At 46.1% G+C, this 14,826-nt stretch overlaps 2 protein-coding genes across 7 annotated transcripts in view; one reads left to right on the forward strand and one right to left on the reverse strand.

The window, feature by feature from the left end:
• The window catches only part of LOC113109196 (UBX domain-containing protein 4-like), a 16,524-nt gene extending 1,774 nt beyond the window's left edge, over positions 1 to 14,750 (forward strand). The window contains exons 5-13 of the mRNA XM_026272847.1: positions 6,513 to 6,579; positions 6,773 to 6,860; positions 7,309 to 7,363; positions 7,440 to 7,604; positions 8,237 to 8,349; positions 10,128 to 10,230; positions 10,306 to 10,437; positions 11,791 to 11,981; positions 14,214 to 14,750. Of these exons, the coding sequence (XP_026128632.1) occupies positions 6,513 to 6,579; positions 6,773 to 6,860; positions 7,309 to 7,363; positions 7,440 to 7,604; positions 8,237 to 8,349; positions 10,128 to 10,230; positions 10,306 to 10,437; positions 11,791 to 11,981; positions 14,214 to 14,349 (1,050 nt within the window). The 3' untranslated portion in view covers positions 14,350 to 14,750. The remainder of the gene's footprint in view (positions 1 to 6,512; positions 6,580 to 6,772; positions 6,861 to 7,308; positions 7,364 to 7,439; positions 7,605 to 8,236; positions 8,350 to 10,127; positions 10,231 to 10,305; positions 10,438 to 11,790; positions 11,982 to 14,213) is intronic.
• LOC113109177 (NACHT, LRR and PYD domains-containing protein 3-like) overlaps positions 1 to 14,826 on the reverse strand; it is a 1,077,877-nt gene that overhangs the window by 855,825 nt on the left and 207,226 nt on the right. The gene's annotated exons all lie outside the window — the stretch shown is intronic.

Genomic DNA, 14,826 nt, shown 5'->3' on the forward strand with positions numbered 1-14,826 from the left:
TACACCCAAGCACTAACGCACTCGTGACACACACAAGCACTAACACACTCGTTACACACACAAGCACTAACGCACTCGTTACACACACGAGCACTAACGCACTCGTTACACACACGAGCACTAACGCACTCGTTACACACACGAGCACTAACACACTCGTTACACACACAAGCACTAACTCACTCGTTACACACACGAGCACTAACACACTCGTTACACACACGAGCACTAACTCACTCGTTACACACACAAGCACTAACGCACTCGTTACACACACAAGCACTAACGCACTCGTTACACACACAAGCACTAACACACTCGTTACACGCACAAGCACTAACACACTCGTTACACACACAAGCACTAACACACTCGTTACACACACAAGCACAAACACACTCGTTACACACACAAGCACTAACACACTCGTTACACACACAAGCACTAACGCACTCGTTACACACACAAACACAAACACACTCGTTTTACACGAACACAAACACACTCGTTACACACACAAGCACTAACACACTCGTTACACACACAAGCACTAACGCACTCGTTATACACACGAACACAAACACACTCGTTACACACACAAGCACTAACACACTCGTTACACACACAAGCACTAACACACTCGTTACACACACGAACACAAACCCACTTGTTACACACACAAGCACTAACGCACTCGTTACACACACAAGCACTAACACACTCGTTACACACACAAGCACTAACACACTCGTTACACACACAAGCACTAACACACTCGTTACACACACGAACACAAACGCACTTGTTACACACACAAGCACTAACACACTCGTTACACACACAAGCACTAACACACTCGTTACACACACGAACACAAACGCACTTGTTACACACACAAGCACTAACACACTCGTTACACCCAAGCACTAACACACTCGTTACACACACGAACACAAACACACTCGTTACACACATGAACACAAACGCACTTGTTACACACACAAGCACTAACGCACTCGTTTTACACGAACACAAACACACTCGTTACACACACAAGCACTAACACACTCGTTACACACACAAGCACTAACACACTCGTTACACACATAAACACTAACACACTCGTTACACACACAAGCACTAACACACTCGTTACACACACAAGCACTAACACACTTGTTACACACACAAGCACTAACGCACTCCTTACAAACACAAGCACTAACGCAATCGTTACACACATGAACACAAACGCACTTGTTACACACACAAGCACTAACACACTCGTTACACACACAAGCACTAACGCACTCGTTACACACACAAGCACTAACGCACTCGTTACACACACAAGCACTAACGCACTCGTTACACACACAAGCACTAACGCACTCGTTACACACACGAACACAAACGTACTTGTTACACACACAAGCACTAACGCACTCGTTACACACACAAGCACTAACGCACTCGTTACACACACAGGCACTAATGCACTCGTAACACACACAAGCACTAACGCACTCGTAACACACACAAGCACTAACGCACTCGTTACACACACGAACACAAACACACTCGTTTTACACGAACACAAACACACTCGTTACACACACAAGCACTAACACACTCGTTACACACACAAGCACTAACGCACTCGTTATACGTTACACACTAGTGTTAGTGCTAGTTACACAAGCACTAACACACTCGTTACACACACGAACACAAACGTACTTGTTACACACACAAGCACTAACGCACTCGTAACACACACAAGCACTAACGCACTCGTTACACACACAAGCACTAACGCACTCGTTACACACACAAGCACTAACACACTCGTTACACACACAAGCACTAACACACTCGTTACACACACAAGCACTAACACACTCGTTACACACACAAGCACTAACACACTCGTTACACACACAAGCACAAACACACTCGTTACACACACAAGCACTAACACACTCGTTACACACACAAGCACTAACGCATTCGTTACACACACAAAAAAAAAAAACTCGTTTTACACGAACACAAATACACTCGTTACACACACAAGCACTAACACACTCGTTACACACACGAACACAAACGTACTTGTTACACACACCAGCACTAACACACTCGTTACACACACAAGCACTAACACACTTGTAACACACACCAGCACTTACACACTCGTTACACACACAAGCACTAACGCACTCGTAACACACACAAGCACTAACGCACTCGTTACACACACGAACACAAACGCACTCGTTACACGAACACAAACACACTCGTTACACGAACACAAACACACTCGTTACACGAACACAAACACACTCGTTACACGAACACAAACACACTCGTTTTACACGAACACAAACACACTCGTTACACACACAAGCACTAACGCACTCGTTACACACACAAGCACTAACGCACTCGTTACACACACGAGCACTAACTCACTCGTTACACACACGAGCACTAACACAATCGTTACACATGAGCACTAACGCACTCGTTACACACACAAGCACTAACGCACTCGTTACACACAAGCACTAACGCACTCGTCACACACACAAGCACTAACGCACTCGTTACACACAAGCACTAACGCACTCGTTACACACACAAGCACTAACACACTCGTCACACACACGGGCACTAACGCACTCGTTACACACACAAGCACTAACGCACTCGTTACACACAAGCACTAACGCACTCGTCACACACACAAGCACTAACACACTCGTCACACACACGGGCACTAACGCACTCGTCACACACACGGGCACTAACGCACTCGTCACACACACGAGCACTAACGCACTCGTCACACACACGAGCACTAACGCACTCGTCACACACACAAGCACTAACGCACTCGTCACACACACAAGCACTAACGCACTCGTCACACACACAAGCACTAACGCACTCTTTACACACACAAGCACTAACACACTTGTAACACACACCAGCACTTACACACTCGTTACACACACAAGCACTTACACACTCGTTACACGAACACAAACACACTCGTTACACGAACACAAACACACTCGTTACACGAACACAAACACACTCGTTACACGAACACAAACACACTCGTTACACGAACACAAACACACTCGTTTTACACGAACACAAACACACTCGTTACACACACAAGCACTAACGCACTCGTAACACACACAAGCACTAACGCACTCGTTACACACACAAGCACTAACGCACTCGTTACACACACAAGCACTAACGCACTCGTTACACACACAAGCACTAACGCACTCGTTACACACACAAGCACTAACGCACTCGTTACACACACAAGCACTTACACACTCGTTACACACACAAGCACTTACACACTCGTTACACACACAAGCACTAACGCACTCGTTACACACACAAGCACTAACGCACTCGTTACACACACAAGCACTAACGCACTCGTTACACACACAAGCACTAACGCACTCGTTACACACACAAGCACTAACGCACTCGTTACACACACAAGCACTAACGCACTCGTTACACACACAAGCACTAACGCACTCGTTACACACACAAGCACTAACGCACTCGTCACACACAAGCACTAACGCACTCGTTACACACACAAGCACTAACGCACTCGTTACACACACAAGCACTAACGCACTCTTTACACACACAAGCACTAACGCACTCGTTACACACACAAGCACTAACGCACTCGTTACACACACAAGCACTAACACACTCGTTACACACACAAGCAATAACGCACTCGTTACACACACAAGCACTAACGCACTCGTTACACACACAAGCACTAAAGCACTCGTTACACACACAAGCACTAACGCACTCGTCACACACACAAGCACTAACGCACTCGTCACACACACGGGCACTAACGCACTCGTCACACACACGGGCACTAACGCACTCGTCACACACACGAGCACTAACGCACTCGTCACACACACGAGCACTAACGCACTCGTCACACACACGAGCACTAACGCACTCGTCACACACACAAGCACTAACGCACTCGTCACACACACAAGCACTAACGCACTCTTTACACACACAAGCACTAACACACTTGTAACACACACCAGCACTTACACACTCGTTACACACACAAGCACTTACACACTCGTTACACGAACACAAACACACTCGTTACACGAACACAAACACACTCGTTACACGAACACAAACACACTCGTTTTACACGAACACAAACACACTCGTTACACACACAAGCACTAACGCACTCGTAACACACACAAGCACTAACGCACTCGTTACACACACAAGCACTAACGCACTCGTTACACACACAAGCACTAACGCACTCGTTACACACACAAGCACTAACGCACTCGTTACACACACAAGCACTAACGCACTCGTTACACACACAAGCACTAACACACTCGTTACACACACAAGCACAAACACACTCGTTACACACAAGCACTAACACACTCGTTACACACACAAGCACTAACACACTCGTTACACACACAAGCACAAACACACTCGTTACACACACAAGCACAAACGCACTCGTTACACACACAAGCACAAACGCACTCGTTACACACACAAGCACTAACGCACTCGTTACACACACAAGCACAAACGCACTCGTTACACACACAAGCACTAACGCACTCGTTACACACACAAGCACTAACGCACTCTTTACACACACAAGCACTAACGCACTCGTTACACACACAAGCACTAACGCACTCGTCACACACACAAGCACTAACGCACTCGTTACACACAAGCACTAACGCACTCGTTACACACACAAGCACTAACGCACTCGTTAAACACACAAGCAATAACGCACTCGTTACACACACAAGCACTAAAGCACTCGTCACACACACACAAGCACTAACGCACTCGTCACACACACGGGCACTAACGCACTCGTCACACACACAAGCACTAACGCACTCGTCACACACACAAGCACTAACGCACTCGTCACACACACAAGCACTAACGCACTCGTCACACACACAAGCACTAACACACACAAGCACTAACGCACTCGTCACACACACGGGCACTAACGCACTCGTCACACACACGGGCACTAACGCACTCGTCACACACACGGGCACTAACACACTCGTCACACACACGGGCACTAACGCACTCGTCACACACACAAGCACTAACGCACTCGTCACACACACAAGCACTAACGCACTCGTCACACACACAAGCACTAACACACACAAGCACTAACGCACTCGTCACACACACGGGCACTAACGCACTCGTCACACACACGGGCACTAACGCACTCGTCACACACACGGGCACTAACGCACTCGTCACACACACAAGCACTAACGCACTCGTCACACACACGGGCACTAACGCACTCGTCACACACACGGGCACTAACACACTCGTCACACACACAAGCACTAACACACTCGTCACACACACAAGCACTAACACACTCGTCACACACACGGGCACTAACGCACTCGTCACACACACAAGCACTAACGCACTCGTCACACACACGGGCACTAACACACTCGTTACACACACAAGCACTAACGCACTCGTCACACACACGGGCACTAACGCACTCGTCACACACACAAGCACTAACGCACTCGTCACACACACAAGCACTAACGCACTCGTCACACACACAAGCACTAACGCACTCGTCACACACACAAGCACTAACGCACTCGTCACACACACAAGCACTAACGCACTCGTCACACACACGGGCACTAACACACTCGTTACACACACAAGCACTAACGCACTCGTCACACACACAAGCACTAACGCACTCGTCACACACACGGGCACTAACGCACTCGTCACACACACAAGCACTAACGCACTCGTCACACACACAAGCACTAACGCACTCGTCACACACACAAGCACTAACGCACTCGTCACACACACAAGCACTAACGCACTTGTTACACACACAAGCACTAACGCACTCGTTACACACACAAGCACTAACGCACTCGTCACACACACAAGCACTAACGCACTTGTTACACACACGAGCACTAACACACTCGTTACAACACATGCTCCCGTTACACACGCGGGCACAGACACACTCGTTACTCATGCGTTACACTCACACTGTTACACAACTGCATTATTTGTGACTGGATTGGGCAAATGTCCAGTGAACATTGTTTGTTTGTAATGAGTATTTCATCTGTTGGTGTAACCTCATAAATAATCCTTGAATCTGGGAAAGACGCTATATAAATAAACATTTATTATTATTATTTGCTAATGCTGTCACTCATTTTAATGTGCATATAATATACAGATTATGTAGATCTCTGATAAGTTTTTTACAAGTTGATCTTTATGCTAATATTCAGCTGGTGGGAGTACAGTAGTTGGAAAGGCTGGAAACACACACACACACACACACACACACAAACACACTAACAAGCTCTTGTGTTCAGATGCACACGCAGCAGACGAGCGCAGAGCGAGCCAATCAGACGCCCGTCTCGGAGCCGCAGGCTAAAGGTGAGCTGTGATTGGCTGCAGGACAGTTTGCTCACATCTGTTCTTTCAGGAGAGACTGATTTGCATGAAGTTTCAGTATTGAAGTGCTCTGTTGATTTAGTTTCAGGAGTCGTTAGCAGCTTAACATTCAAATTAGAGAGATCTGCATGTGTTGAGTTTGGTTGAGCGCTGGACTGATTCCTCTCTTCCCCAGAATCCCTGTCTGAGCCGATGGAGGAAGACGGAGCGGCAGGTCATGTGACTCCAGGTGAAGACGAGCCTCTGGATACCAAAGTGGAGAGGTGAGCAAACACTGTCTGATGAACATGTGAAGCGACCAATCACAGCTCAGTGTGTGTTCACATGCCACTATTGAAACACGCGACCAGTCAAACGTGTTTGAACAGTGAGATTTCGGATGTCTTTTTAAAGAAGTATCTCTGCTCAGAAAGCCTGCATTTATTTGATCCAAAGCACAGCAAGAGCAGGAATACTGTGAAATAGTTTTATTATTTGAATATATTTTAAAATATGATTTATTCCTTTGATTTCAAAGCTGAATTTGAATTTCAAAGAGAATTTAGTCCTTTGTACCGAAAACAACAAGACAAAACTTTTAAGGAAGAACTTCCTGTTTTGCAGTGACTCAAGCTGGAAACTCCAGCAGCTTCTTTAGTGTTTGTGTGTAACGTCAATCAAGAGAGGGTTTACAGTTTTCGTTATGTATTTGTTGTTGTTGTTTCTATGAAGGATAACGAAGAAGCTGGAGGAAAGACGCGAGCAGAAGAAGAAAGCAGAAGAAGAGGTACTGTCTGATCATCATGTCCTCTAGAGGATGAGAGATGAGTGTGTGTGACGTGATTCTGCTCTGGTGTGAACAGAACGAGCTGAAGAAGGAGATGGAGAGGCGTAAGATGGGGAAGGAGGTGCTGGACTTCAAGCGTCAGCAGGAGGAAGAGAAAACCAAGCATCTTCTGGAGGAGAGGAATCGAGAGAAGGCTGAGGAGCGAGCGGCTCGAGAGCGAGTCAAGCAGCAGATCGCTCTGGTACTCCTCACACACCGAGAGAGCGTTATACTGTAGGGCTGGCAACACAATACTTGTGTTGAGTTTAAAATAAAATCCACATTCGAATGCAGAAACGCTGTGTGCTGGTGTTAGGTGTGTGTCAGGCTGCCTCATCAGCGGAACAGGAGAGGTGAAGATGAGGAGGGGGTCACTGCATTCGACTGCTTGTTCAGTCCGTCCAGTTAAACCCCCCAGATCCGCGCTGCTGCACTGTTCATTCAAAGTACTGTGAAAAAAAGAGACCATCAGTGCAGAGATCTCGTTAACATCAAAACTGAAAGCAAGCGTTACACAGAACACACTTCCTGCTCAGTTTCTAGAGGTGTCACACAATGTTCAGACCCTGTGTGATTGGTTCTCAGTCCTTTATATTGATCTATACATGGACACAAGATGTGGCTTTGTTTCTAATTGTTTAAGAAACTTAATTATATATGGTTTATAAACATTATTTTAAACAGTAACTTTTAAATGAAGTTATGGAGCCGTAGGTTGGTCGATGTGTATTGGACAAGTAAGACGTGTTAGCTCTTGGCAGCTGTTGGTCAAACTAGTTCTTAACCTGTCGGCCCCTGTGTTTCTGGATCTGGATGATGATGGTTTGTTCGCAGGACCGTGCAGACAGAGCGGCGCGTCTCGCTCAGACTCAGCTGGAGGCAGACACGTCTCGGACCGCAGCGCTGCAGACCAGAGCCACACAACAGGAAGTGCAGAGAGAGAAGAGGTGATCACTTCCTGTCAGCTCCTCGCTCTAGTGCTGCTCTCTCACCACTGAACCATAATCCTGAGTAAAGAAGCGTCCTGCAGTGGAAGTGAAAGAGGCTTCAAGCGTTAAAGCATGATTTATATAGTTATGGTGTGAAATCATTGCCAGTGTTTGTTTAATGCTTCTGTTTTGTCTTGTGAAGCATGTTTGTAATGTAAGTAAAAGTGCTTAATAAGTAGAACTTCCCTGAATGCCATCCTTAAAGGAACACTCCACCGTTTTTTGAAATAGGGCTTATTCACATTATTTCCTACATTTAGATAGGTGGGCAAATGCATTTTTGTGTCAGTGCATGCATTGTTTTAGTTTGACTGGGTCGGCGTTAGCTTAGCTTAGCACAATGAATGGAATCCTTTGTTGCCAGCTAGCATGGCCTGAGTAAAAGTGATCAAAAAATAAAAAAAAACCCACCTAATTACTTCTTGTGGACTGCGTATTCACAACGAGTACGAATAGCGATCCAGATTAACACTAGGCGATTTCCTAGGCAGATATTGGCTTGGGACTATATTATGGGGAAGCACAGGCGAAGCACTGCTGCTTAGGCGAAGCACTGCTACTTCGGGGCAGAGAATCACGCAACACATGAAATCCCACGACTTCCGTCAACATACCGGCGTGAATAGTAGCTGCCTGCCTGGCTATTTTCCTTACAGTACACGAATGGCGATGAACATGGCTGATTTTGAGAGAGACGAAGAGGGTGACTTCTCAGACAGTCAAGAACCAGAACCATACCTATTTGAACCAGAGTTTACAGAAGACGAGCTGCGTGCTTTGGAAATAGAACGACAGTAGGAGACTGCGGTCAAGCCAGCCGCACTTCAGAAAAACACCATCAAGCCAGCCGCGAGTGAAATTTATATGCGCGTGTATTAGTTGCGATCGCTCAACAGCCTGAGGACGTGAGGATGAGAGCCAACATGAACTGGTGGTGTGAATGTGGGGGAATATGCCAATCTATGCCGACGGAAATAGAGTGTCTGTGCTGTAGAGAGTGGGACATGTTTTTGCCATTGATGACCAGGCTCAACACGTCAGATCAAGATGAGCGTGCCCGAAGTTGTGTCACATCTACAGAGGATTTCACGGCGCTGATCCATTCTGCAGTACTCGATTTTTTTTCCGGTGTGACAAAGTGAACTGGAAAAAACGCCCCACGCCGAATGGACCAAATGGACAGCTGTCCACAGAGTAAGTGATTATTTTAATCATGACGCATGTATAGATCGACCCATATTATACCTGTATTCACATAGAGTTGATGTTTTCATGTGTTGCGTGATATCTCTGCGCCGAAGTAGCAGTGCTTCGCCTGTGCTTCCCCATAATATAGTCCCAAGTCAATATCTGCCTAGGAAATCGCCTAGTGTTAATCTGGATCGCTATTTGTACTCGTTGTGAATACGCAGGCCACAAGAAGTAATTAGGTGGGTTTTTTTTATTTTTTGATCACTTTTACTCAGGCCATGCTAGCTGGCAACAAAGGATTCCATTCATTGTGCTAAGCTAAGCTAACGCCGACCCAGTCAAACTAAAACAATGCATGCACTGACACAAAAATGCATTTGCCCACCTATCTAAATGTAGGAAATAATGTGAATAAGCCCTATTTCAAAAAACGGTGGAGTGTTCCTTTAATAAGTAATTCTGGAAAATAAATGTGCATGAATTAAATGCAGTACAACAATGCTGATGATGGTTACTCTTGACGATGTCTTCTCTGTCGGTCTCAGTGCGTTTACCAGGATTCAGTTTCGTCTGCCTGACGGCTCGTCCGTCACCAACCAGTTCCCGTCAGAGTCACGTCTGCTGGAGGCTCGGCAGTTCGCCGCTCGGGTCAGTGTCAGACATGACTGTAATACTGTCACAAGCTCTACACTGTGACTCATCAGTCTGTGTGTCTCGATGCAGGAGGCGGGGAGCCGATACGGTCAGTTCTCTCTGGCCACCATGTTCCCCCGGAGAGAGTTCACAGCTGAGGATCTGGAGAGAACACTACTGGAGCTGGATCTGACCCCCAGCGCCTGCATCGTGCTGCTTCCTGTGAGACACACACACACACACACACTCACACACACACTCACACACTCACACACACACACACACACTCACACACACACTCACACACACACACTCACACGCTCACTCACACACACACACACACTCACACACACACTCACACACTCACACACACACTCACACACTCACACACACACTCACACACACACTCACACACTCACACACACACACACACACTCACACACACACTCACACACACACACTCACACGCTCACTCACACACACACACACACTCACACACACACTCACACACTCACACACACACACACACACTCACACACACACTCACACACACACACTCACACGCTCACTCACACACACACACACACTCACACACACACTCACACACTCACACACACACTCACACACTCACACACACGCTCACACACTCACACACTCACACGCTCACACACTCACACACTCTCACACACACACACGCTCACACACTCACACGCTCACACACTCACACACTCACACACACACACTCACACGCTCACACACACGCTCACACACACACACACACTCACACACATACTCACACACACTCACACACATACACTCACACACTCACTCACACACACACACACACACACACACACACACACACGCTCACTCACACACACACACTCACTCACTCGCTCACTCTCACACACACACACACACACACACACATGCTCACTCTCACATACACACACACACACATGCTCACACTCACACGCACACGCTCAAACACACGCTCAAACACACGCTCACACACACACACACACACACACACACATGCTCACTCTCACACTCACACACGCTCACACACACACACACACACACACACACGCTCACTCACACACACACACACGCTCACTCACACTCACACACACACACACTCACACGCTCACACACTCTCACACGCTCACACACACTCACGCTCACACAAACGCACGCTCACACACACACACACACACATGCTCACTCTCACACACACACACACGCTCACACGCACACACACACACACACACGCACACACACACACACACACACGCTCACTCACACACACACACGCTCACTCACACACACACTCTATCCTCTAGAAAAATCTTTTACTCTAGTATGACTAGACAAACAAACTATTTTTAACTATTTTTATCCTGGCTTCAGATTGTATTATCAGTCCTCAGTGTCTTCAGATGAATGAATATCTAATTAGACAATGCCTCATTAGAATGTTTAATTGGAAAAGCGTATCATTTCAGAAAGCTTGTGATAAGCTGTCTAGGGTTGTGGTGATGTTGGTGAATGCTGTGCTGTGATTGGTCCCTGCAGCAGTCCAGAAGTGCAGTGGTGCGCTCGTCTGCGTCTGGAAGCGTCTGGGCAGCGCTGGGGTCACTGCTGTACCCACTGCTGTCCGTCTGGAGGTTCATCAGCGGATTCCTGTTCAGCAGCGCTCCTCCTGCTCCTGCGGCAGCCGCCGCCCACAACACACACGGCTCCGGCGCCGCCGCACAACCACAGAGGTGTGTGTGTGTGTGTGGGGGGGGGGGGGGGGGTATTTGTGTGGGTGTGTCTGTGTGGGTATCTGTCAAAGTCACCTTTATTTATATAGCGCTTTAAACCAAATACATTGCGTCAAAGCACTGAGCAACATTCATTTGGAAAACAGTGTCTCAATAATGCAGAATGAAAGTTAAAGGCAGTTCACCATTGAATTCAGTTATGTCATCTCTGTTCAGTTTAAATAGTGTCTGTGCATTTATTTGCAATCAAGTCAATGATATCACTGTAGATGAAGTGACCCCAACTAAGCAAGCCAGAGGCGACAGCGGCAAGGAACCGAAACTCCATCGGTGACAGAATGGAGAAAAAAACCTTGGGAGAAACCAGGCTCAGTTGGGGGGGCCAGAGGTCCTTTCTAGGTGCTGATCCACCATCATGTCTGGATACGTACTGGATCCGGGTGACTGCAGTGACCCTCTGGTCTGGACACAGACTGGATCTGGTGGCTACGGTGACCTCGGAACAAGAGAGAAACAGACAAATATTAGCGTAGATGCCATTCTTCTAATGATGTAGAAGGTACACGTTATGTGAAGTGTTTCCGGTTCCGGTTTACCTTATTAATGCAGCCTAAAAATATTCTAGGTATTATCAAATTGCCTGAGTTTTGAGAACGTAGCGGACGTAGAGGAGTATAATGTAAAAGGAGCTCATTCAAATACTGAGGTGCTAAACCATTCAGGGCTTTATAAGTAATAAGCAATATTTTAAAATCTATACGATGTTTGATACGGAGCCAGTGCAGTGATGACAGTGTTCTAGGTTATTACAAGCAGAGTTTTTAGGTCCTATAATTAACACCTCTGTTTTTTCAGAATTTAGCAGTAAGAAATTACTCGTCATCCAGTTTTTTATGTTGACTATGCATTCAATTAGTTTTTCAAATTGGTGTGTTTCACCGGGCCGCGAAGAATTATAGAGCTGAGTATCATCAGCATAACAGTGAAAGCTAACACCATGTTTCCTGATGATATCTCCCAAGGGTAACATATAAAGTGTGAAGAGTAGCGGCCCTAGTACTGAGCCTTGAGGTACTCCATACTGCACTTGTGATCGATATGATACATCTTCATTCACTGCTACGAACTGATGGCGGTCATATAAGTACGATTTAAACCATGCTAGTGCACTTCCACTGATGCCAACAAAGTGTTCAAGTCTATGCAAAAGAATGTTGTGGTCAATTGTGTCAAACGCAGCACTAAGATCCAATAAAACTAATAGAGCACTAATAGACCTGTGTGGGTGGGTGTGTGTGCGTGCGTGCGTGCGTGCGCGTGCGTGTGTGTGTGTGACCTCTCTGTGACTCCAGTTACCTCACAGTAGAGCGTCATGAACAGTCTCTGATTACTTTGTTCTCTGAGCTCCACTCATAATGTCATCAACATCAAAAACATCTTCATTTGGAGGTATTAAGTTATTTTCGGTCCTGTTTTTAGCCCCCCTCATCAGAAAGCTCTGTTTGAATAGGCTCAGAAGTAAACACCCACTGCTGTGATTGGCTAAGAGTTCCTCTTTTCGTTTCATTGTTTCTGAAAATACCACGTCGAACTATGCCCTGTTTGTAAATGAATCCACGGTAAAATAGTGAACAAAGGACTGAGTTCTTACTGACTGGGTGTGGAACTTAAAAATAAAAGTTCATTCACTCTTTCTTAACACTGGGATCAGGAGGAAGGAGAAGAATTGGTGGGAGGGGCTAAACAGACAGTAGTGTGGAATCTGTGGGCGGGGCTAAACAGACAAAGATGTACATTTGGGGGGGGGGCTAAATAGATAGTAACTACTTCAGTCTGTGTGAATTGAATTTATTTAATACACAAGTTTCACAATTTGAGTTGAATTACTGAAAATAATTGAACTTTTCCACAATATTCTAATTTATTGAGATGCACCTGTATGATTACATTTGTCCCTGAAAATGGGTTAAAAGGTTTTTATTCCTAAGCATTTTGTATTCTGCTGGCCGACAGAGCAGAAATTATGAAAATTGTGTGTGTCCAAATGTATATGGACCTAACTGTGTATGTCAGAAGATCAGGGGAATTTTGTTTCTAAGTTCATGACGCTTCAACCCACGGTAAAGACACTGTGACTCACTGAACTCTCACACTAATGTTTCTAGACACTGGCTATTGTGTGTCATTGAGATGCAGCTGAATGTCTGCTCCTTGTGCTGTTTTCTGCTCCAGAGATGCGGTTCGTAAGAGGGTTCTTGAGAAGAAGCCTGAGGACTTCAAGAAAGATGGGAAAATATACCGGCTACGGACTCAAGAAGACGAGGATGACAACAACACCTGGAACGGGAACTCCACGCAGCAGATGTAGCGTTAGGTTTGAGCGTGTGGCTTCATCATTCAGGGCTGTGGTTTCCATTCCCCTTCCCTCCGGCTCCACCCCGCATGGGTACATCCATACTTTAACCAGGACCACTCCGGGCTTTAGAAACACACAGGTTCAAGGCTTTGATGCATTTGTCATCAGTCTGTTGTGAATATCTGAGGGTTTTTGGTGTTTTATATGGTGTACTCGACCCCACAGCCTCATAAAGCACCTCGGCAGTTGAATGTCTTTCTACTAGTCTGAGCACAGACGCTACTTGATCCTTTAACCATAGAATAAAAGATGTTTTTCAATGAAACGCTCGACTGCAGTCATTCTTCTCTTTTGATTTTGATCCTCTAGAACTGTCTGTGTGTTCATTAATGCAATAAAATATTAATCATGTGACAATCATTTGCAAAACTTCTTCCGGTTACTATTATCTGTTGTACTCAGTGTGATCATAATTTGTAATTCATATTA

Source organism: Carassius auratus, chromosome 9 (assembly GCF_003368295.1).
Source record: "Carassius auratus strain Wakin chromosome 9, ASM336829v1, whole genome shotgun sequence".
Classification (NCBI taxonomy): Eukaryota; Metazoa; Chordata; class Actinopteri; order Cypriniformes; family Cyprinidae; genus Carassius; species Carassius auratus.